This window comes from Ictidomys tridecemlineatus, chromosome 8 (assembly GCF_052094955.1).
Source record: "Ictidomys tridecemlineatus isolate mIctTri1 chromosome 8, mIctTri1.hap1, whole genome shotgun sequence".
In the NCBI taxonomy this organism is placed as follows: domain Eukaryota; kingdom Metazoa; phylum Chordata; class Mammalia; order Rodentia; family Sciuridae; genus Ictidomys; species Ictidomys tridecemlineatus.
The window spans coordinates 21,013,643-21,038,422 of NC_135484.1; the positions used below are offsets into that span (position 1 = coordinate 21,013,643).

At 36.8% G+C, this 24,780-nt stretch overlaps 1 protein-coding gene across 9 annotated transcripts in view; it reads right to left on the reverse strand.

The window, feature by feature from the left end:
- The window catches only part of Utrn (utrophin), a 508,932-nt gene that overhangs the window by 234,749 nt on the left and 249,403 nt on the right, over positions 1–24,780 (reverse strand). For all 9 annotated transcript variants that reach the window (XR_013424804.1, XM_078018961.1, XM_078018962.1 and 6 more), the window contains 2 exons: positions 23,706–23,860; positions 5,309–5,498 (listed from right to left, as the gene is read on the reverse strand). Coding sequence is in view for 8 of the 9 variants with exons in the window: in XM_078018961.1 (XP_077875087.1) it covers positions 5,309–5,498; positions 23,706–23,860 (345 nt within the window). In the remaining variant the exon portion in view is untranslated. The remainder of the gene's footprint in view (positions 1–5,308; positions 5,499–23,705; positions 23,861–24,780) is intronic.

Genomic DNA, 24,780 nt, shown 5'->3' on the forward strand with positions numbered 1-24,780 from the left:
ACACCATCTAAAAACAAGACATATTTGCAAGGAGTACGTGGCTTTACCTAAGATACCTTAGATGCAGAGCCATCCCACACTGGCTCCCACATGACTGCCTAGGAGGAAAGCCCCCATTAGAAACGGAATAGGTTAGGACTCATTTAATTAAACAGCAAAGTGAATAATAATTCTAAAAAAGTCTAATTGACTACTGAGCATTCCAAATTCCCACATTTCCCCTTTGACAGCATCTTCATGATCTCATTTTATTTGCCATAAAGCTGTTCTAATTTTATGAATAGAAAATATAAGGCCACAATTATATCATACAAAGAGCCAGGACAGAATTTTGGGGTATTTTATGTGTGTTGTGTACATATTTGAGACACATTTTCTACTGCAGCTTGAGTAGCATTACAACATCAATTGGGGGAAAGTGCCATTAAGAGATGAGCAGATTAACCCAAGATGATTAAATGACTGGGTCAAAGAGCACAGCCAGAAATAGAACCCAGATGTTTCCCATCAGAATCCTGCTCAGACTAATAACCTGGGCAGTGCTGAAGTATCACCTCTCCAATGTTGTCATGATTCCGTAAACGAAATGCTGGGTTTTCAAAGATTTCTTTCTCTTCTTTTACTTCATCTGTGTCCTCAGTCCTTCATGTTAGAATGACTTAAAGTCCTACACTGGGTCTTACAGGGTTCTGTTTATCAAGAAGTATCTTGTGGCCTACTGCTGGTATGTATTCACTCCTGCAAATTTCTACTGAGATTCTATACTGCCTCCCTCTGGTGAGGCTAACAGTATCAATGGAATTTGTTAAAGCCCAAAACAGAACGTGTTGTCATAATGTAAAATAGTTAAGTCCACAAAATAAAATGTTAAGTTCGTAGACAAACAGATAAATTAGTGATTACTTCGGGTGGAGGGAAAGGAATGGTGGGATAAAATAAGGGATTGATAGCTAAACAGAAAAGGGTTGTCAGTCGAGGTGATAAAAATGTCCTAAGTTGATGTACGTGATGGTGGCATAACTGTGCATATGCTAAAAATAACTGAATTGTAAAGTAGACTACATAGTATGAGAATCATAACCAATAAGGTTGCTAAGAAAAATAGGAAGTTACAGGTTGAGTATCCCAAATCTGAAATGCTCAGGACCAGAAGTATTTTTTGGATTTCAGATTTCTCAGATTTGGGGATGAAGTAATTGCAAATATATAAAGAGATATCTTGGGAATGAGACCCAAGTCTAAACAAAATTCTTTGATGTTTCATATGTGCCTTATCCACACAGCCAGATTGTAATTCTGTACAGAATATTAACAATTTTGTACATGGGACAAACTTTCATGGTGTGTCATTTTCCATTTGTGGCATCAAGTCAGCACTCAAAAACTTTCAGAGTTTGGAGTGTTTGGATTTCAGATTTTTGGATTAGGAATGCTTGACCAGTATAACTACCATTCCAGAACCAGCAGGTGGATTCCCAGGAGAGAACTATTTACTCCCAAAACACAGTGCCAGGTATGAGGCTAGATATGGAGAAAGATCCAAAATAATCTACAAAGTCTGCACCAGTGGAACACAAGGATTAAAAACTGGGCTAAAAGCAAACTAGGAGATGAAAATATAATAATCCTAAAACACAAATTGTTACAGAGCAAAACCAGCCACCTATTATACTACTCCAGAAAGGCCTCATGGCCTCAAAATGTCACACAGGAAAGACTCAGAACATCTCAATTAGTTGGTACTGCTAAAATACAAAGCTTTAATTAAAAATATATAATTAAAATCATGTCCTGGACTGTTGGCCATGAAAATTTAAATATATCTTAATTAATAAACTAATTGGTAAGCCAATACAGGTTTTCACATGGAAGTAATAAATAAATAATAGTTTCTCAAATTTGGGCCAAATTCTCTCATTGGGATGCAGAGTCACAGTAACCGTTGAGTCCCAGGCAGCTCTTCCTAGATGTCACTCAAGTGCCTCATTGCAATAGAGTCAGACTGGAATTTGCCATCCCTTCACTTTCCCAACTAACTTGCACCCAGTCCTGGAATTTTCCCGTGTTCCCTGCCTCAGGCTCTACTACCACAAGGCCTTCTTTCTTGTCTTTAATACTCCCCGACTCAGTTGACCCATACTGCCAAGGCATGTATCTCCATTCCCTCTACCACCTCCTCTCTCCTGGTCCTTCTCACCTGTGGCCTGGAGAGTTATGTATTCTTTCAATTGTTGTTTTTTCCTAGTGCAAATCCATTCCTCATAATGCCATTAGCTAGATTCCTATAAAAGATAAGTCACATTTATGTCTGGTTTACTATCCTTGTCAGCTTCTCCCCACTGCCACCAGGTTGAGGTATAAACTCCTTAACCAGGTATGCAAGGCCCTTTATGGTCTAGACTGCTCAATTCTCAAGGAGGTTCTCTTTCCTGCAAGTCACCAAAGGATCTGCTTTTCTCCTGCCAACAGGCCTCTGCTGAGATGATTGTTGGATCTTGTATTGAAACATAAATCCAGATCACCATGTATCCCTTGACAAAAAATGGCAGGCAGTATACACACATCCAGAAATTCATCTTCGTGTTCCACTGTGTTTCCAAACTATCAAAGTTGAACCAAGATTCACTTTGGATGGAATATAAAATAAATTTCATCTTCACAAAATACAACCACAAGACATGAAGCAAACATAAACAGTGAACACGTCGTCTAACCAGTTCTGTGCATGGAGCACAACTCCTCCAAAGTCTCTCCATCTTGCACAGTGCCTATAGAGATGGCCCACTACCATCACCGCACCTCCAAAAAATTTAAGACTTCCAGTGGTTTTGCACATTTGTTTATTCAACACAAATCTTTCATTTCCAAACAAGTTTCTATTTTAAGTCGCTCACACAAATGAGCATCATTACTGTGTAAGCCCATAGGAAAATTAAAATTCTCTTGCCTCAAAAATACTCAGCCAAACATACTAAACCTCTAAAGATCACCTACCAATAAGGTGCTGAAAGTGAACTCACAGAATATGTTTTTTTTTTAATAAAATGAAGAGAATGCTTTCAAATTAAGAGCATTTAGTAAAGAAGCAAGGGAGAAAAAAAAATCATACAAATTACCCTAATGTGAAACCTCCTAAACATAACAAATGTACATTCTTACCTTCAGATAAACAGATTTAAGTAGGCTCCTGAAAATGTACTTTTTTTAATATTTATTTTTTGGTTGTAGTTGGACACAATATCTATTCCATTTACTTATTTTTTTAAGTGGTGATGAAGATCGAACCCAGGGCCTCACACATGCTAGGTGATCACTCTACCACTGAGTCACAACCCCAGCCCTGAAAATGCACTTTTTAATACTTCCTATGAACCTAAGCAGACAATATTAGCACCATTATTTCTGAAAAACAATTACTATATACATTGTATTTTAGTGCTTTAGTCAGCTGCCTTTTCTCTTGTTGCTATTTGCTCTAAGACAAGTAATCCTGTGCTTAGTTATTTTTATTTAAAAGATTTTAAACATTTCTATTTAAATTTATTTCTACCATAGTTTGAATATTCATTAAATATTGAAAGGAGCTTGGGCTATGGTTAGAATAAGACAAAATGTATCAGAAAACAACATTAAACTCTCCAGCAGACCTGTGTTTTGCTGGTACTCATTATCAAGTTCATTTTAAGCCTCCTCTGTTCCCTGCCTATAAACTGTTACCTACTCAAGTGCATAGTCTAAATATGTTGAAGTAAGAACCATCACACAAATTAAAATATATACATAAGCACTTATAGATCAGGCTTATCATTTGTTTAAACCATAAAAAACAATCATCTACCCACATTGACAACCCTCTGTTACCTCTAACATCCAGATGATTGCAAAATACTGTATCAATTAACATTAATAGTGACCTTATGAGACTCCAGTGGGTGAGACAAAAGAATCCATTTAATTTCAATACTTGCCTGGTTATTCTCATTACCAAGTCACAAATATATTGTGTAATGAATAAGAAATTAAATGTAATGTAAGTCAACAGATTTTCACTAAATTAATCTTAAAAACTCAACCGTTAAACACAGTAAGAGTCTTTATGCATGGGAACAAGCTATATATAAACCTGTACCAAAAAAGTTTCTTTTTAAAAATTCTGTAAATTTTTTTTTAATGAAAATGATTTCAAACTTAGAAAGTATAAGAATAAGAAGAGTTCAAACAAAGTCTTTAGACCCTTTATCCAGATCCACATATTCACTGACTTTTTTAAAAGAACAATTTTTTGGATATGTCCAGGGAAAAGAGTTCCCAAGAGTTGATTCAAATACCATCTTCAATAGTAAATTTGAACAGGTGAAGTCAGGGTTCAAGAGAAGCAGTCAGTTCAGACTTAGGATTTGCATCCAGAGCACTCTATGCGTAACAACATGGAATAGCATCATTGCTGTCCTTGAAGAACCATGTGATGAACTGGGGACAGGAGGGCATATGCATCAAACGACAATAGAACATATATTCACCAGCATATCAGAAATTGTAATTGTCAAACTGATGTGTGACTGCCATGGCATAAAGAGGCCACCAGGTGTAAAGCTATACTAGACAAGGAGAATTCCCTGCTGACATAGGTTTTGAATTAAGTTCAAAGTGAGAAGGCCTATGTGATTGGCAAGAAGAGGTCAACTCACACATAAAATGAGAGGTTCAAGGGCACAGAAGCAGCAGGACTTGGGGTGGAAAACAGATTCAGATGGGCTTCATTAGATTTCTCAGAAAATTTGTTTAAAGAAAAGAGTTTACATTAGAACATTTCTTGTAGAAGAAAAATTTGAACCTCAGACTGCATATACAATCATAGCTATCAAGCTAAAGACATAAAAATAATACCTTCAAGCCTAATAGCCTGAGTTGTAAATCAAGCCATAGGGCTTTTGTAGCTTTTATATTAAGTATTTATAATGAATGGGGAAAGAAACTATTTCATATTAAGGGAAAATGCCCTTATAATTTAGGATTCAATAAAGCTAACTCCAATAGAGCTTAAAGTGACAGAAAACAGAAGAGCATTGAGGCTCTACCTCTAAATAAACAATTATTACTTCCATAAAACAGGGAGTCCCCCCCTCTAATATTAAGTAAAAGCTCTTTAAAGATCTTATTTCCAGAAACCAATTATTCACAGGGGCACATGGATTTCATAACTAAATAAGGTGAAAGCCTCACCTTTTAACAGTAATAAATCTTCATGTAGATGAATCCAGAAGGCACAGCAGAAACAAAAATCCTGGTGTGGTTTCCACACACTTACCTGCATCTGCTGTTTGAGTTCCCTGGCCAAGACCCCGTCCTGCAGAGCATTCTCCCGCTGAGAGGCATCCGCAAGCACATTCAAGGTGGTTTCTGCTTCTTGGACCCACTTTAGAAAGTTCTCCAGATCTCTGCGAGAGGCTTGCACTGTCCTCAGCTCAGCCTCCAAGGCACTCTGTCTATCAGCAATGCTGAAAGAAACAGCATGACAGCCACAGCTCATTAACTTACAGGGTGCCACTCTACATCACGCAGACCCTAAATAAAAAATTGACAGACAGCCACCAAGGCACCTTTATTTAAGTCACCAAATGTAACTGGGGTATTTATTTATACTTATATTTATACTCTCATATTTGAGCATTAAACTTCCCCCCTAAAGACTTAGGTCAATACCTTAGTAGGATGGCACTACTGAGAAGGCAATATGAATAAATTCTCATGCAATCGGTGACTAGGAATTCTAGGAAGGAGTAAAATCTGAAGAAATATTTAAGATTAAAAAAATACAACAATAATATACAGCCCAGAATATAGCTCAGTGACAGAGAACTTACCTACTGTGCCTGAGACCCTGGGCTTGACCCACTGAAAATGTTAACATTAATCATCATCATCATCATCATCATCATCATCATCATCATCATCATGAAATCAATAAGTTGACTTAACAATATTTGGAAGACACTGGATAATCAAGCCATTATAAAGCCTTCGTTATGTTTACATCACAAGTAAAATGACTAGGGTTACCTGAATTTAAAAAAAATACATACACCTGCAAGTTCACAATTTAAAACTTTATATACCTAAGAGCTCCATAATGACCAGACAACTCAATATAAAAACTGAGCAACACTTCTAGGTATTCCAAGCCAAGAAATGGAAAACATATGTCCACACAAAAACATTTATGGCAGCATTATTTACAATTGTCAAATAGTTCATCAGTTGCAGGAAGAATTGATAAATACAATATGGTATACAATACCTAAAATATAAGTCAGTCATAAAAAGGAATGAAATAGTGATACATGCTACAAGACAACCCTTGAAAGCATGCTAAGTGAAGGAAGTCAGACACAAAAGGATTCCATTCATATGAAGTTTCTAAAACAGGTAAATCCATAGAGAGAAAAAGTAGGTTACTAGTTGTGTAAGACTAGAGAGTGGGGGGCAATGAAAATTGACATTTAATGAATATGGAATTTCTCTTTGGGATGAAAGTTTTCTGAAATTAAAAGTGATGGAAATACTCTACAGATGTAATAAGAATTGTAATGCATTCCACTGTCATATATAAATAAAAAATAATTTTAAAAAAGTGGTGGAAATACTAAAAAAACAGTGAAATTATATGCTTTCACAGATGAGTTTTATAGAATGTGAATTATTTTATAATAAAAAAATCAACATATCAAGTCTGATCTCATTTACATAAAATTTTCCATCTGTCCATCTAGTCATCCATCCGTTTATCATCTACCCACCTGCCTGTCCTTTTATCAGTGTATATACAAAAAGGGTGAAATGTCTAGAATATTAATATTAAAATGGTTATTTCTGGATACTTGGAATTAAGGTGGCTTCCTTTCCTTTTTGTATTTTTCTGCATTTTTGAATTTGTAATGAACAAGTATACTTTTTACACATCAATAAACACATTCTTTTAAAAATGAGTAAAAGACTTAAACTGATAAGTCACTATAGAAGATATGTAGATGGTAAATAAGCACATGGAAAGATGCTTTGCATCTTGGATAATTAGAGATACGTATATTCAAACCACCATGAGATCACTAGAGATCCAAATGACTTCAAGAAAATGACTGTGTCCGCTGGATGTGGAATACACCTATAATGCCAGTAACTCGGGAGGCTGAGACAGGAAGCTAAGTTTGAGGCCAGCCTCAGCAATTTAGTGAGGCTGTAAGCAACTTAGCAAGAACCTGTCTCAACAGGTTAAAAGGGTTGGAGATATAGCTCAGTGGTAGGGCTTCTCTAGGTTACTTCCCCAGTGCTTAAAAAAAAAAAAAAAAAAAAAAAACAATGACTATATGAAACACTGGACAGAACATGGAGATACTGCAACTCCCATTATTGCAGATAAGAATGGAAAGTTGTACAGCCATTTTGAAAAACTGTTGGCAGTGTGTCATAAAGCTAACCACTCACTTATAATGCTGTCTAGCAATCCTACCTCCAGGTATTTACCCAAAAGAAATGAAAACATGTCCACACAAAACCTGTATGCAAATGTTTACAGCAGTTTTATACATAATGACCTAAAACTGGAAACAACCCAAATATGAACTGGTAAATAGAGTGTGATATATGCATGCACTGAAATATGACTCCGTAACAAAAACTACTGATATGTGGCAACAACATGGATGGGATCTTAAATGCATGTTAAGTGCAAGAAGCCGGACATAAAAGACTCCATGTTATGATTCCATTCAGGGGACATTCTGGAATGTCATCAGCCTCATCCCACCATTTGCTTACTAAAAAACTTCTGATAGTGTTTCACTGACTGCAAAATAAATTTAAATTGCTTTACTTGTGACCAAAGCACCTGACAAGAACAACTTAATGAAAGAAAAGTTCACCTGGGGCTCATGGTTCCAGAGGTTCAATCTATGGTCAGTCAATTCCATTGTCTTGGGCCTGAGATGAGCAGAACATTTCACCTCTGAACATTTCTACATTGCCTAATACACGAGCTTTTTAGGGAACATTAAAGATCCAAGCTATAACACATGGAATGGAATGTCCTCTATAATCTATCCACAATTTACTTTTCCAACTTTAACCCCGAGATTTTCCCACAATCTGTTAAGGTCAGGGTGGTATGCTTTTTTCCCTCTAGAATATTCTTGATACTACATCCACATAAAAATTTCATATCCATATAAAAATGTCCTTCCTACCTTCTTCACTTAACAAAATCCTACAATTCTTTAAGAACGCCTCTTCCAGAATACATTCCATCCCAACTAGAGTCAGCACTCTTTCTTTCTTTCATAAAACTTAGTACTCTGCTTTATACAGAAATTAATCACATATTCCCTGGAAAAGCCCTTGAATTCTGATCTAACTTCACACTTAATTTTACTTAAACACTCTCCTCTAGATCTTTGTCTGTCCAACTGTTTTATAAACTCACTCTGAGCAGAAATGATTTTTCATATTCCCATATTCTTTGGAATCCTTATTAGAGTATTAAAGTAAGTATTTACAGAATAATGGCCATCTATTTATAATGTGCCTTTATATTTTGCTCAGATACACCATTTTTGAAGAATGTCTTCCACCAAACTCACTTTGCAAATCAAGAAGAAGGAAGACATGAGGAGCATAAAAGCAAGAGACCTAATAGCTGGAGAAGGCAAGGGACTCTCATGCTAATGGTCAAACAGGGAGAGCTTGTGAATTCAAACCGGAGCAGATGAGGGCTGTCATCACCACTCTGAATGCTCTTGTTTTAACTTGACAAAACATACAAAGGACACACTCAACCAAAATGAGGAAATAACTAAAAGGGGGAAAAAAGAAAACACACACAAGATCCAGGACAAAGAGGTTCCACACTTGGTGAAAAGCAAAGGGAATGACCGGTGTGGTGGCGAGGCAGCAGGCCTAGCAGCAGGACTGCCGAAGAGATGTCAACAAGATAAAAAAAATTAGAAGTGATAGACTGCTTAACGTGATTGACTTTGTGGAAAATTACACTGACAAGCCATTGGAAAATGTAAGAAGGATTAGCACTAAGAGCAAAGAAAACAAGGCACACAAAAACAAGGCCGTTATTAATTTCAGACAAAGCAAACAGAGAGGAAACGAAATTATAGCTAACTTCAGTGCGTGGCTGCTAATAATGTTTGAACAAGAATAATATGTCAACACGGAATATTACCTAAAAAATCACTGACAAAAGGAAGAGAATAGTAGCATAAAAAAGCTACTTTTTAAAAAATATTTTTTTAGTTGTAGATGGACACAATATCTTTATTTTTATGTGGTGCTGAGGATCGAACCCAGTGCCTCAAACATGCCAGGCGAGTGCTCTACCTCTGAGCCACAACCCCAGCCCAAGAAAGCTATTTTCTTTATATTTACCAAAATAGGAGGACAGTAGACAATGTCTAACATTAATGTATTGAAAGACAATAGCATAGTTATTTTATTTGGAATATGGAAAGGTATAAATGACAAAAAGAGAAACTAAAAGAGGGGAAGAGTTTCATGAGTAGAGAAAATAACAACCATATTTTGTTTTAACCCTTTCAATGCGTTTTGATTATTTTGTAATAAAATGCACATATTTCTTTAATTTTTAAAATTTAAAAGTCACCCACCAGAATTTGGTTGTTATTGGTGGTGTTTATTCTCCTCTAATCCTACCCATATTTTCAATTTTGGGGGGGGGGCTGGTAGCAGAGATTGAACTCAGGGACACTCAAACACTGAGCCACATCCCCAACCCTATTCTATATTTTATTTAGAGACAGGGTCTCACTGAGTTGCTTAGTGCCTCGCTTTTGCTGAGGTTGGCTTTGAACTCACAATCCTCCTACCTCAGCCCCTTGAGCTGCTGGGATTGCAGGCATGTACCACTACACTCAGCATATTTTCAATTTTTAAACATCAACAGAAAAGAGTATTAAGAATAACCAGATAAAGGCCATGCCTAAAAGGTACAAGAAAGCAAATAATTAAAGGAGTGCACACATGCAATTAATCTACCATGAACAGGCATGTCTTGTCTTATGAACACTCAGTATATAAAATTCAGTAATTGTAAAATTTAGTAAAGCTAGATATTTTCACTCTCCACAAAGTCCTTTATTATTCAAGAATATTCATAGGTTCTGCTGCAACTGCTAATGGAAAAATAGATCATTACAGATTAGCTCTATTAAACTCTAGGAATGCCCAGACTAGAGAAAAGAAGGCAAACATTGAAGAACAACTAAAGATTCAGGCAGGGAATTCCATATACAAAAGACCTTTATATACTCAACAAATGTAAAGGACAAGACCAACAGGTAAGATAGAAAACCCAAAGTCATGCTTCAAAGGATAAGGAAGCTAAAGAGGGCCATGAGCACTTGGCCTCAGACAGAGTCCCACCGGATAGAGAACAGCCAGTCACACAGTCTGGGGACCAGTGGGATGTTATGAACCTAGAAAGTAAGGAACTGACTGTCAAATTGTCTCTTGGTCATCAGTGGGAAAAGAGATAGTCCTTTAAAAATATCCACTTTGCAGGAAACTGCTAGAAAAACAACTCTTAGTTTTTAGTAAGACGTGTCTCCTTTATTGGTTACATAAGCAAAAGAATATGAGTTTCTGGATCACCAAGGCTCCACCAGGACTACCAAGAAAGCTTGAAAAATCTGCCTTATTGTCACCATTCCTCTGCTTGGCACACAAGGTCCCCCATGATCCAGCTCCTTCTTACCTCTCCAAGAATCATTATCACTCACATACTATTATCTACAAAAATGTACCAATTACTAATCATCGAAAAAGTCACTGCTTCTGTCACCTTCGAAACTTTACATTTTAGTAATTTTAACCTGCCCCACTTCCGGCCTCCAGCTTCCAATCATCTCCTTTCCACCAGACTAACTTCTACAGACCCTTCAGAATTTGGTGCAAAGGCCTCCCAGACTAATGGTTCCTTTCTCCAAGCACACCATGACGTCCCTTACCATGACTATTAGGGTTCCCATGCTGCCATAATAAATAACCACAAGCTTAGTGGCCTAAAGCAACAGAAATTTAGTATCTTTCATAGGTTAGAGTCTAGCACTGCTGGTGGAGCCGCTTGCCTCCTGGAGGTTCTCAGGGTCAATCTGTTTCCTACCGGCTCCCAGCTTCTAATGGCCACCATATTCCTTGGCTCTTAGCCACTGACTCCATCTTCAACACCAACAATGGTGGGGGAAACCCTTACGTCACTTCTCTCTTCCCTACTCCCTCTGCCTCCTCCTTCACTTTTAAGGATTTGTCAGATGAGGTCAGGCCCAGCCAGACAGTACAGAATAATGCCCTCATCTTTGGGGCCATTTTTTCTGCCTGTTTCCTAATGTCTCTGTGACTGAAGGAGAGAGACTGTTTTCTTGTCAGCTGGAAGGTTCTGAATCATTAATGCACCTGGGTCCTAGAGGGCCTGCTCACCGTAACAACTCAACAAGGGTTTATTAAATAAACTAATACAAAAATGGGAATAACACTTCCTTTTGCAGCAATATTTAAGGATAGAATGAAGAACCAAACACATAAACATATCAAGATATAGTAAACACTCAATAAAGAAGAGTTTCCCTAATCATCTATATGAATTTCATGAAATACTGGGATATTCATTTTGCTTATAGCAGGCACATGTGCAACTTAATAATTTTTTCTTTTTTTAATTAATTTTTAAATTTATCTATGACAGTGGAATGCATTACAATTCTTATTACACATATAGAGCACAATTTTTCATATCTCTGGTTATATACAAAGTATATTCATACAATTCGCGTCTTCATACGTGCACTTTGGATAATAATGTCCATCACATTCCACCATCATTTCTAACCCCATGCTCCCTCCCTTCCCCTCCCACCCCTCTTCCCTATCTAGTGTTCATCTATTCCTCCCATCTATCCCTCCCTACCCCAATATGAATCAGCCTCCTTATATCAGATAAAACATTTGGCATTTGGCTTTTTGGGATTGGCTAACTTTACTTAGCATTATCTTCTCTAACTATCCATTTATCTGCAAATGCCATGATTTTATTCTCTTTTATTGCTGAGTAGTATTTAATTGTATTTATATGCCACATTTTTTTTATCCATTCATCTATTGAAGGGCATCTAGGTTGGTTCCACGGTTTAGCTATTGTGAATTGTGCTGCTATAAACATTGATGTAGCTGTGTCCCTGTAGTATGCTATTTTTAAATACTTTAAGTACAGACTAAGGAGAAGGATTGCTGGGTCAGATGGTAGTACAATTTAACAATATCTTTAATAATGCAACTGGAAAAATGTTTTTAAATGAACACATACCAGGTGTCAGATTTTTTTTATTGTGAACTTAATCAATGACTAAAAATAATGAATATTCTGGAAACTAAATTCTATTTTTAGCAATCCAATTATTATAATGAATATTCACTCTAAAATTTATATTCAGGGACAGGGAGATAGCTCAGTTCTCCAGAGCTTGCTTAGCATACACAGTCCTTGCATGAGATACCAGCATCACACAAACACACATGAGTTTATAATCATAGTAAGAGTATATGTGTTCATTTGTTTTCTGACTTTTAAAATTAATGTAATTTATATGAAATTTCTAATAGAACACAGTTCAATTGTATTAGTTCCCTCTACCCCTTCATTTATTCTTTTTTAGAAATTAGATCCAAGGCTACAATGTGGTATACTGAATGTTTTTCCAATTTTTTCAAGAAATTTATCCTAGTATTAAGATAAAATAAATAAATAAATAAATAAATAAATAAATAAATAAATAAATAAACAAACATTAAAGTTAAGAGTTTCAGGGCTATGCATACACACTTTATCACACAGGCAACAAATTAACTTTAATGCTACTTGTACGCTGCATTCACAAAAGAAAAACCTAATTCTACCACCTCTGTCATTTCCTAGCTATATGGCATAGGATAAATAATTTCAAATCTCAATATTTATTTATTTATTTATTTGCATCTTTAAAATATTGGACTAGATCACTAAAAGACTTAGGGGACTTTTTAAAACCATAGAGTCTGTCACAGAGAAGATAAAATCTGCTGGAAGAGAACCTCCATCTCACCCCCATCCCTAGCTTCAAATTCGGCTTCATTAAGAGTCACTGCTTATAAATGAAATGCTACAATAGAAATAGATAAGCACCATGCAGCCAAACGGTTGGAGCATTAACAGGGAGAGTTTCTAAGACTACTTCCAGCACTGAACTCACACAAATCTATAATCTCAACGTGGATTTTACATTTATTTAGCAATCCTGGTTGCTACAGCTCAAGAAAGACCAGAACAGAGCTGGAGAGAATCCTGAGAAACATGAGGAGGGAATAGAGGGGAAGGAGCATGACTACAGGAAAAGAAATGATTTTTTTCTTTTTTGAGTTAAGGAAATTTCTGGCTAGAAGCCAAAGGCAGAGAAGATTGTTTTTGTGAATCTTTTTAAAATCTATAAATCACAAAGAACAAGGATAGGCTGCAAACTTAAAAGATACATGTGAAGTTTACCTGGGTGTTGTTAGCCAAAATAGTTTTTACTTCAAACAGAAGAAATAATGGATTATAGGATTATTTGGTGCAAAATATGGTATCGAACAAAAGTATAAGTAGCTTTCCATAAAAGATTTATGGATATCCATGGGTGACAGATTTATAATAGTTTATACTAAGGGGAACTAGGATTTTTAAAATGTAAACTCTTAGCTTTCAAAAAGATGTCTGTAATAAAATCAGCTATGATAGGTTATAAAATAGCCGATAGCCATTTGTGTAACATAAAATACGACTACCCACAAAATGGACTTTTTAAAATGTCATTTTAAAAATGTTAAATAATATTTTCTATTTTAAGCTACAAGATATATTATTTAATCAAGTGTGCATGTGCTTATAATTGATCAAAAGAGTACTTGAACACAAACAACTGGCTTTTTAAAAAGATTTTAATGGAAACAGAATATCTTAGAAACCCACAGTTATGCATTGCTAAATTTTGGTGTATTTAAAAGGTGACCTTTACAGTGATATGAGATTTAAATATATTTATCTCTTTTAGAATGGAAAAGAGTAGCCCCAGTAGTTTGAGTGGCAGGTAGAAAACTTACAATGAAACCATTCTTCAAGCATTTCAATGGGTACCTTCACAAAGTAATTTTGTTCTTTTGGAAATAAAATAACATTTCTCCAATAAATATATTAAAGCATGTTATGGGGAAAATGCAGCCAAAGTGAACAATGAGTCATTGTAGATATTCTCCATGATCTGTGGTCTTTTGGTGACCAATCATCACTACATAGAGGCTGAGTCATCACCAAGATACTTAGGATTCACACGATGGGACTTTTGGAAACTCTGTCCTCAGCTACTACTGCTATGTAATTGGAAAGCAGAGAGAAGAGCCCCCCACTTCCTCTACTTCCATCCCACAACACCTGTTCCACCTTCTATAACTCTTTCTGGGGCTCTCATTGCCAGAAAATAAATATTTATGACTAATTTTTGTAAGAGGCTATATCTCAACACATCTATTTATTTCATCAGCTAGATCATTACTGACATTGGATTAGTCAATCAATATTGGACTGCACCTCCTATACTACTCTATCCTTCTGTACAAGTCCAACCCTCAAACCCTTCTTCCATCATGCCCCAGAGCTCCTACTCTATGATCAGCAGACTCCTCTGAACCTACAGTCTTCTCAGATCAAATCCAGTATCTTATATTCACTGAAACTGGTTTCCTCGGGGCCATCAGTCACCCTGACAGCTTGTAATGAAAGTTTGTTGCTGTTATTTTTCATTTTTTTCCTAGATGCTTTATGTCTCAGTGTGAGGAGTTGTTTTCAAGTGCTATTCCAAGGCAAATGTTCTTCCATTTTCCAGGCAAAACTCTACTGTTTTGGAGCACAAGACGTTTATATAGTAAACTCCAGGTTCAGGGTCACTTTCATGTGTTACAAAGATTATTCACTGCCTCAATGGGTATGTGGAGTCTGAAATCCAACTCAAGATCTGTTTGCCAAGCCAAAACTCTAAGGAGGGACTGCTTCACCCACAAAAAGAAACACCTTAGACACATTATAAAGACAACCCCAATCTCTACTCCCGTCCAAAGACTTTCCACTCTCCTATTCTCTCTCTCTCTCCATCTTTTATTTGCACTCTTTATACTTGCTTTTGAGTAGGTGAACATTACTAAAGGATACTTCAAAAGGATTATCTTCTCTTCACATGTATCACAAATCACAAATTGGAACTTATCACTGTCCAATAGCTATCGATTTCTCCCCAGGAAACTCACCATCCCACTCACCAAGATTCTGACTGTACATATAATTCTCTTCCTTCCAATTTCTTCAGCCCTACCTCCAACCTGATTGACAGCACGCTACGTGGACCACAAAGAAAGTTCAGCCCTTGCACGGAGATGCTTTCATCTTTCCACCACCGAGGCTCCAGGCCACGTCCCCCTCTAGTCATCTTCTCATTGTTTCTTCCTGCTGTGAAGGAAAATGCCTCCCAGGTCTGACCAAACTCAGTTCTCCAGATGCTACTTTGATATCTACACAGACTTCCTTTCCCCCCTGACTTGAGTCACCAGCCTCTCCTCCACTGGATCTTTCCTAGAAGCTTGCAAAAGTACCTCAGCGTATCCCCTTGTGAAAGAAAGGTGCATCAATTCTCTTTATGAGTCAGTCCCCCTCTAGGTATCACCCAATGTCTCTCTCTTCTCAAAAACCTTCTCTAAATTGTTTCTACTTCCTCGCCTTCCCCGCACTGTCTGCTTCTCACCTGACCCCTTCCTTCAGTTTGCTTTTCCAAAATTCATAGGCATCTCCAAGGTATACAATTCCACAAATGATGTTCTCTGTCATCTTTTCTCACTACTCCTGCCTAATTCAACACAGTGAATCCCTCTCCCTTAGAAATATTCTCCTCTGTTTTCTCTTAGAAATAATCTCTTCCCTCTACTCCTGAAAATCCTGGAATTTCTTTCTTTGTTATTGGAAATCCCCCCTCCCTCTCCATTCCTTTTGCTCTTTCCCCCTTTCTGTTCAATCACTACATATTACAGATGTAATTAAGTGCTATCTTCCTCTATATCCTTTTACTTTATCCCTAGTCATCTCATCCAATCACACAGCCTTAATATCCAATGCAAACACTGACAATTCCTCATTCATATCTGAGGTCAAAATATTGGAATCCCACATTTATACATCCAAAAATACCTACACATTTTGATCTCTAACAGGCATTTCACACAACAATGTCAAAAAAACCCACATTTTTTATACTTTTGAATTTTTGTCCCCAAACCTCCAGAGCTTTCCCAATTCAGTGACTAATACCAGCATTCATCTTTTTACAAATTTCCATCTTTCATGGTTTCCACTCCTCAAACCACACATCTAATCCCCCAAAGTCTCCTCTTCTTCTGAAGCACGTCTTCCCTCTATCATGTTCTTCCCATCTTGCTGATGTGCCCTCAGCCTGCCCCACTCCCACATCTCAAGCCTGTCCTTTTTACTCGGCTGCATTCTATGTTCTTTCTTGCCTCCTGACTCTGGTATTTGTTGTTGTTTACTCTGGAATTTTCTTCAGATGGTTCCCTCTTAACCTTCAGAAGCAACTCAAACATCACCTTCTGACCTATTCTTCTACATATCACTGAAGCCACATAAGCCCCTCTCTTACACAGCACCTCCTTTTTTCCTCTACCAAACAACCTCCCTCATTGTAGCTTATTTCTTATTTACTACATAGTTCCCCTATAGAATATCAGCTTCCTGGGGGCAGGCACTGGTATATTTATGGTCACAGAGGACTGATCACAGAGGTTAGCAAACAAAAAGCTAAATAAATACTCCTTTAATTGACTGATTGATAATTAATGGGGAAAAAAATCAAATGAAAGAAAAAAAGAAGACTATGGGCATGAATCCCTTAATTTATTTGACAGGCAACTGAATGTACTCAGAAAATATCTGCAGGCTTCAGTCTGATATTTATTTACAAAATGAAAAGATGAAAATTCATGGGAAAATACCACAAAGACATTGTTGGTAATATTTTTTAAATGACAATACAATGGTACCTGAAGTTTTTTTTAAAAAAAATAGCAAGAATAAAATGCAGAAGAGCATGATTTTTACACTTCTCTTGGCCAGTTTACTTCCCAGTTTGAAAGGGATAACTAAAAATAAAATATTAGCAAAAACAAAACAAAACAAAACAAAGAAACAGGTTGAAAAACAAAGTGACCTTTAGGGAAAGAAATAAGTTTCTGAGAGGATAAATCAAATTGACTGACCCAAATCTCCAGATCTTTTATGGGTGGACAGGTCACCTGTACTCTACCTAAGCCCATGGATGTTATAGTATTACTGCATTCATTCCAGGAGCTCAATGGTGGAGCGTGGCTAAGGTCAATAACACATAATCCCAGTAGGAGCATCTTCTACCAACTGCTATTAAAAAGTGTGGACCAAACTGAACAATGGGTAAGTGCTGAGAAGAATGCTTATTTTTTGTTAATCTGGGAGGGCAATAATTAATCATTACTGAAAAAGTACTCACAGAAATAACAAGCTTCAAAATGTGCAACAGAATAACTTAAGAATGCAATGGAAAGGAAATTCAGATTTTGGGATTTTAACCTGTTTTCAAAATAGCCAAGGACTTTACAAATTCAGTCTTAAGTATGCATAACATTTATATAATCTTATAAACTAAGTACATTCCACACATTCAGCTGGCCATAATTAAAAATTAGAAATTCAGGTTCTTTCACTGATCACTCTATACTGTATTTATGGCACCCAATGAAGTAATTGTAAATTTTCAAAACTCTGCACCTTTTTTTCTCCCTCCCTTCCTTCCTCCCTCCCTCCCTGCCCCCTCGTTTTCTTTCTTTCTTCAGTGCTGGATATAAAACCCAAAGCCTTACATGTGCTAGGCAGGAACTCTGCCCCTGAGTCACACCTCCAGCCTCTACACCTTCCAACCCAAGATGGTGGGACTCCTGCTTTGTCAGAAAACACTTAATGCAACATAAATTCAACAACTGTGATGATCTCACTGAGAAAATTGCATTTCCTAAGAAATTAAATCGAGTAATAAAGATTTACCATTAATATAAGTAGAAATCATTCAAAATGACTATAAACGAGCAACTGACAATGACTCAGCCTTCTGCTAACTCAGCCACAGACTGTACTCTGCATCAGATGTCAGGTGACAAAGGTAACCAGGATGGCACATGATAATTTAGGCAACCAGTTGTTGATCGTAAACCACATAGCATGAACTTTAAATATAACTTTTGATCTCACAATAATCCCACACATTAGGTCTGGTCTCCCCTTTACAACAAGGGAAAATAAGACTCAGTGAGTTGAAATAAGGTCCACAGAGATAGTAAATGCACAGAGTGGGATTTTAACCATAGGTTGTCAAGAGATCATACCCAGAATGCTCCATTCTACTTGTACCATTCCAGAAGGACCTTCAAGTAGGTAAGGAAAATATGACTTCACAGGGATAAGGACAAGGAGAAAAATATACAGTAATTAGTAATTCATAAGAAATTACAGTAGCACCTGCTTGTAATCCCAGCAGATAAGGAGGCTAAGGCAGGAGGATCGTGAGTTAAAAGCCAGCCTCAAGGACTTAGTGAAACCCTAACCAAATCAGTGAGAACTTCCCTCTCTTCCCTCTAAAATAAAATATTTTAAAAAGGGCCAGGGATGTGACAAGTAGTTAAGCAACCCTGAGTTTAATCCCTGACACAAAAATTTTAAAAAAGGAAAAAAGAAAGAAATTACAGCATACACTTATAGTGTCTCATTTCCTTGATAATACTTCAACATAGATAATTGTGTATATATGTATAACATTAATACATACACACACACACACACACACACATATATATATATACACATGGATATAAAATATTAGTTTAGCCCTGAAGTGTTTATATATACAGTTAAAATAAACTTTCAGACACAAATCAGGCATCCAGTTGAGCATCCTGAATCCAAAAATCTGAACCTCCAAAATCTAAACCTTTTGAATGCCAATAGGATGCCCAAAGTGGAAAATTCCACACCATTACATTAAATTTTTCATACAGAAAATTACTTAAAATATTGCATGAATTATCTCTTTTTGTTTGTTTGTTTTTTATTGTTGGTTGTTCAAAACATTACATAGTTCTTAACATATCATATTTCACACTTTGATTCAAGTGGGTTATGAACTCTCATTTTTACCCCGAATACAAATTGCAGAAACACATCAGTTACACTTCCATTGATTTACATATTGCCATACGAGTGCCTGTTATCTTTAGACTATATGCATAAAGCTCATGTTACAGTTTGGATGCAGGGTGTCTCCCAAAAGCTCCAGTGTTAATGCAGAGATATTCAGAGGTGAAGTGGTTGACTATGAGAGCTGTGACCTCATCAGTCCACCCTAGTTTGAATGGACTGACTGGGTGGTAACTGTAGGCAGATGGAGCATGGTTGGAGAGGGGGGTCCCTGGGGGCTGCCCTGGAAAGATTCACTCTCCCTGTAGCCCCTTCCTCCCCTCCTGCTGTCTACTTCCTGACCCAGCCATGAACTGAACAAGGCTCCTTTGCTGGGCCCTTCATCCATATTTGCCTAATCTGGGGCCCAGAGCAAGCATTCAACTGACTGGAGACTGAACCTCTGAAACAGCCCCAAATACACTTTTCCTCCTCTAAATTGTTCTTGTCAGATATTTCAGTCACAGAAACAAACAAAAAAAAAACTAACTAACACAACTACAGAGCCATACTATCAACCCTTCTCAAGTATATTTGAAGTATAAATTAGTTTCATGTTTAGAGTTGCTTCCCCAAACTTTACATATATCATTATATATACAAATATTCTAAAATCCAGAAAAATTCGAAATCAAAAACTTCTGATTCCAAGCATTTCGGATAAGGGACATTCACCTTGTAGAAGTACATTCTACACTATCACATCATAATATGCTTTAAATAATTGGTTAACTGTCATCAGGAGATACAAGGGGGAAAAATGTCAAAAAGAGCATTAGTGAAAATACGGAGATTAGGGCTGGGGATGTGGCTCAAGCGGTAGTGCGCTCGCCTGGCATGCGTGCGGCCCGGGTTCGATCCTCAGCACCACATACCAACAAAGATGTTGTGTCCGCCGAGAACTAAAAAATAAATATTAAAAAAAAAATTCTCTCTCTCTCTCTCTCCCCCTCTATCACTCTCTCTTAAAAAAAAAAAAAAAAAGAAAGAAAGAAAATACGGAGATTACTCTCAAACTTATAGACAGGCCGCTGCTCAGAGAACTCAAGATACCAGCAATCATTTAATCAGAACTCTTAATATATAGAAACTCTAGCTGTCACTCAATATCAGGATTAATAAATTTTTTGTACAATAGGTAACTAACACTATTGATGTATCTATATTACATATCAGCCCAAGCAGGGAAATAGTCAAACACATTCATATTTGTATATCTAGGAACAAAGCTATTCATCCTAAGCAGGATGAATAAATAAAGACTATAATAAATAGTCTCATGTCAATTCAAAGCTTTCTGTTATCAGAGCTTTTGGGGATTTGGGCATTGTAGATAAGATATTGTGGGCCTGTAATTGTGAATGGCCAAATTATTTAGACCAACATCAATTCCTATAAAATATTTCCCTTAAAGATGATATTAAGCTTTACATACAATGCTCTGCTAACATTACTCCTTGTGTAAGTATAATCACCCTTCACCCCTCCAGAATCAGACTGACAATGATGTATATTCAGAATATGGCTGGGAGGAGATAAGAAGAGAGACTTGGTAAAAGGCCTCTCAGAGGCCATTAGACTGGGCACAATGGCCACCTAATAGACAGTGTTACATTATTCATAGAGGAGGCCCCCATATCTTTAATCTGATCTGGTTTCTAAACTCAACCCAGATAAGAACCAGTAAGCCAAATCACACACAGCTCTGAGAGGCAGGTACACAAAACAGTCACCAGCAATCACTGACATTCTGATAACAAAGAAGAAAAATGAAAGTCTTGCTAAAGATGAGATGAGCCTCAAGGAACAAGCATAAAGGCTTGAATCCAATTCCTGCTTGGCCTGTAGGAGCTGTGTGAGCTGCGGTAATCTTTACCTTCTCTGAGCTTCAGTGAATTCACCAACAAAACACAGATGAAAATGCTTGCCTGCCCCCTATGGTTACTGTGAGGATCAAAGGAAAAAAAATATATGAAGAGCTGAGCAGAGTGCCTGATGATGAGAACGCGCACAATAAAATTTACAAACCAAAAGTAAAGCACACAATCACACAAAGCATAGCAACCTGAATAAATTTACTACCAAAGCTTCAGAACCCAGCACAGAAGGTATGATCACCTTTCACTTGAGGAAAAATACCATTTTGGTTGTTCTAGGTGAACCTGAGCATGCCGCTTAGCTTTTCTGAGTGAGAGAGGGAGATCAGACCACATAGTCTCAAAGGAGACGAGAAATGGTTCTTGCCATGGGGGAGGAGAGACAGAAAAAATGCCCTGTTTTCATGTATGTAAAGCACAACTATCCAGGACAGATATGGACACACGTGATACCACACTATTGAAATTTCATAAGGGGCTGGGCTCTAAGAAGGCGTCTTAGAGAAGAAATAACGAGAAAGGTTGAGAAACACAGGTTTAGATAAACTATAGGCTCACGTACAGCTGCTAAAGTTCCTTAGTTCTCTCTCTGCAACAACAATGTTAAAAATTTCAAAGTTTTAAATATGATCTTTCCACACTGGATGTATTGAAATTTTAAAAAATAATAAAGTTAAGAATTTGAAAGAAGTTTAACAGAGGTCCTCATACTTTAAGAAGAAAAGATTTATAAATTCCCCCCAAAGATGATAATTTAAAACAATTAATAATATAAATATTACTGCTTAAAACAGAAAACTCTGAATACATAGAAACCCTAGCTGTCACTCATGGGGATCCTGTGAGCCACGGTTTTTGTTGTTATTTTTCTGACTTTATAAATAATAACATATCTGAATCTTGTCCAAATATTAATAAAAGTGCTTATTCCCCCTCCCCAAAATGCAAATAGATACTGAGCAAGGACGATTTCTTGTAACAATGATAACTTGGAATATGTGGTTGTCTCTGCTATGATAAATGAAAGATCACCTTGGAATATAATTCATTTTTAATTGCTTCTTCCATCGAATCTCACTACTGCTGTAGGCTGTCTTAAAATATTTACAAAGTAAAAGCCAAAGAGAGAGAGAGAGAGAGAGAGAGAGAGCTGGAGGTACTAAATAAAGCAGCCCACTCATTCCTAAGTGATCAATTTTTTTCTGGTATTGTTTAAAACATAAACAAAGTCATAACTCTTTGCACATGGAATTTTTGGAAAAACATAGATGAAATACGTTTAGGGATTATTTCAGGGTTCAAGCTGTTTTTAATTCACCTGCTGTCCCTGCCTCAGTTATGGGATCCTTAACTCTATCCAAATAATCTGTTACCATAAAAGAGAAAAATTATGCTAACATGCTAGGAAGATCAAAATGTTCCTTTTTGAAGGTCTGTATTTGCCACTCCAGTCTCGTGTCCCCCAGTGTCCTACGTATGTCCAGCAACACATTCAAGCTACTGTGCTTCCCTCATAATTCTCTTCTGGAGTTTACAGAACTGCTTGAAAGATTCTAACTGAAAACAACATTCAAGAAATGCATAAAAATTCCTCCATGTCGAACTTTAATAAATGCTTGACCATAGTTTATTACCAGGAATATATATACCATAAAGTGTTCTGATCACTATCAATTTTATTCACTGCAAAATAAATGTGATTTGATATCAAATTAATTTTCAGGAAGTTGCATTTAAATAGATAAAGACGTTGGAGAAATCACGGGTTCACCTAGACACAGACATTCCCAGCACCATGCATAAAGTCAACACTCTATACTGATGAATATAAATTTGCATCTTGAAGATATGCTAACTACTGTTTACAGCTCCTCACATCCTAGATGTTCAAGTGACAGGAAAATCTCTCTTCTAAAAACATACGCTATTTCAGGCCATTCCAAATATACTGACTAGTCAGTAATCAGAAAGAAAAGATAATAAGTTAATTAAAGTCCTAAAGTCACATGAATCATTTCAGAAGTCCAGTGTTGAATCCATGGCATCTGATCTTCAACTGAGGAGACCCAGCCAAATACTATACCATTGTAATTATTATTACCCTGAGGCATCTGTAAATATCTGTTACTTACCAGAGTACTAGTGTTTGAGATAATACTGAGAGAATTCAGAATAATCATTGGCAAGATTTAGGCTTATTCAAGGGAAAACAGCATTATAGAAATTCAACTAGATATTGAGTAAATACACATTCTGGACAAAGTAGGCATGATAATACCAACTCAGCATATCACACTATAAAAATAAAAGTAATAATGAAATGTACTTCTAGTAGCTACAGATTTGGGGGATGTTTCTATGAGAAAACCAAAAGAAGTCAAATTCTCAATTTAACATTATGTATTCAATTGCCAGGGCCATAGAATTACCTTTGCTTTAGATTGATCCATGATGTTTTCAGATACTCAGTAGTTTCCTTCACATTCCTTGTGTCATCACTACCATATTCTTCCAGCAGTTTCTGCAGGACATTATCAAACGCCATGATGACACCATCACCAGGACCCAGTTCTTGAAGCAACATCTAAGGTGTAAGTTCAAGTATAATTGTTAGACCTGGTCATTTAGCAATTATCATTACCCAAACACTGCTTCCAAGGGTGTTTTAACATGTGTGAGAACTAGACATCACAAGAAGAAAACAAATTAGGGGACAAACTCTTGCATGTAGGCTTAAACCAAAAGAATTCTAGAAATGGAAAATGTCTTAAGAAATCAGGTATGTGGCAGATGATATTGATTATATTTTCCTCTCTGAGATATTTTACTTCCTCAAACCATCTGTCCCTCTCATGCCTTCTGCTAAACATCTAAATCTTACAGGAATGTGCATCATATAGGAAATGAACACATACAGAGTTCCTCTGTATGTGCTTGGAGAAACAGCAAGAACCAACAATGGTGGAATTCTTCTGCCTCTTGCCCCTGGATCGCTGTACGTGTTTACAAAGTTAATTGCTTGGATAGACCAAGCAGTGAGCAAGGTTTACAGAGAATCTGCCTGGGCAGCTAAACTGAGACTGAGTACAACCACAGGCAATGGTATCTTGACACTTTCTGTCCCTGAAAGTTTCTGAAACAAGAATCTCCACTTGAAATCTGAGTAACAACTATGGTCCTCTAAGAATTTTTGTAGCAACTGGAAGAAAAATCCAGCCTAGAGAAATGAACCACACTGTTAATTAGAGAAGCAAACAGACCTCCCTTGGTATCTGTGGAAAAGTAGTTCCAAGAGCCTTCCCCTCCCATGGACATCAAAATTCACAGAGATGCTCAAGTCCTTGATATAAAGTGGTGCAGTATTTGCACAAAATCTATGCATATCCTCCTGTACACTTTACTTGTATTCCCTAATACCATTTAAATGCTATATAAATAATTGTTATACTGCATTGTTTATGGAATAATTACAAGGACTTTTTAAAAACTTTTTTACATGTTCAA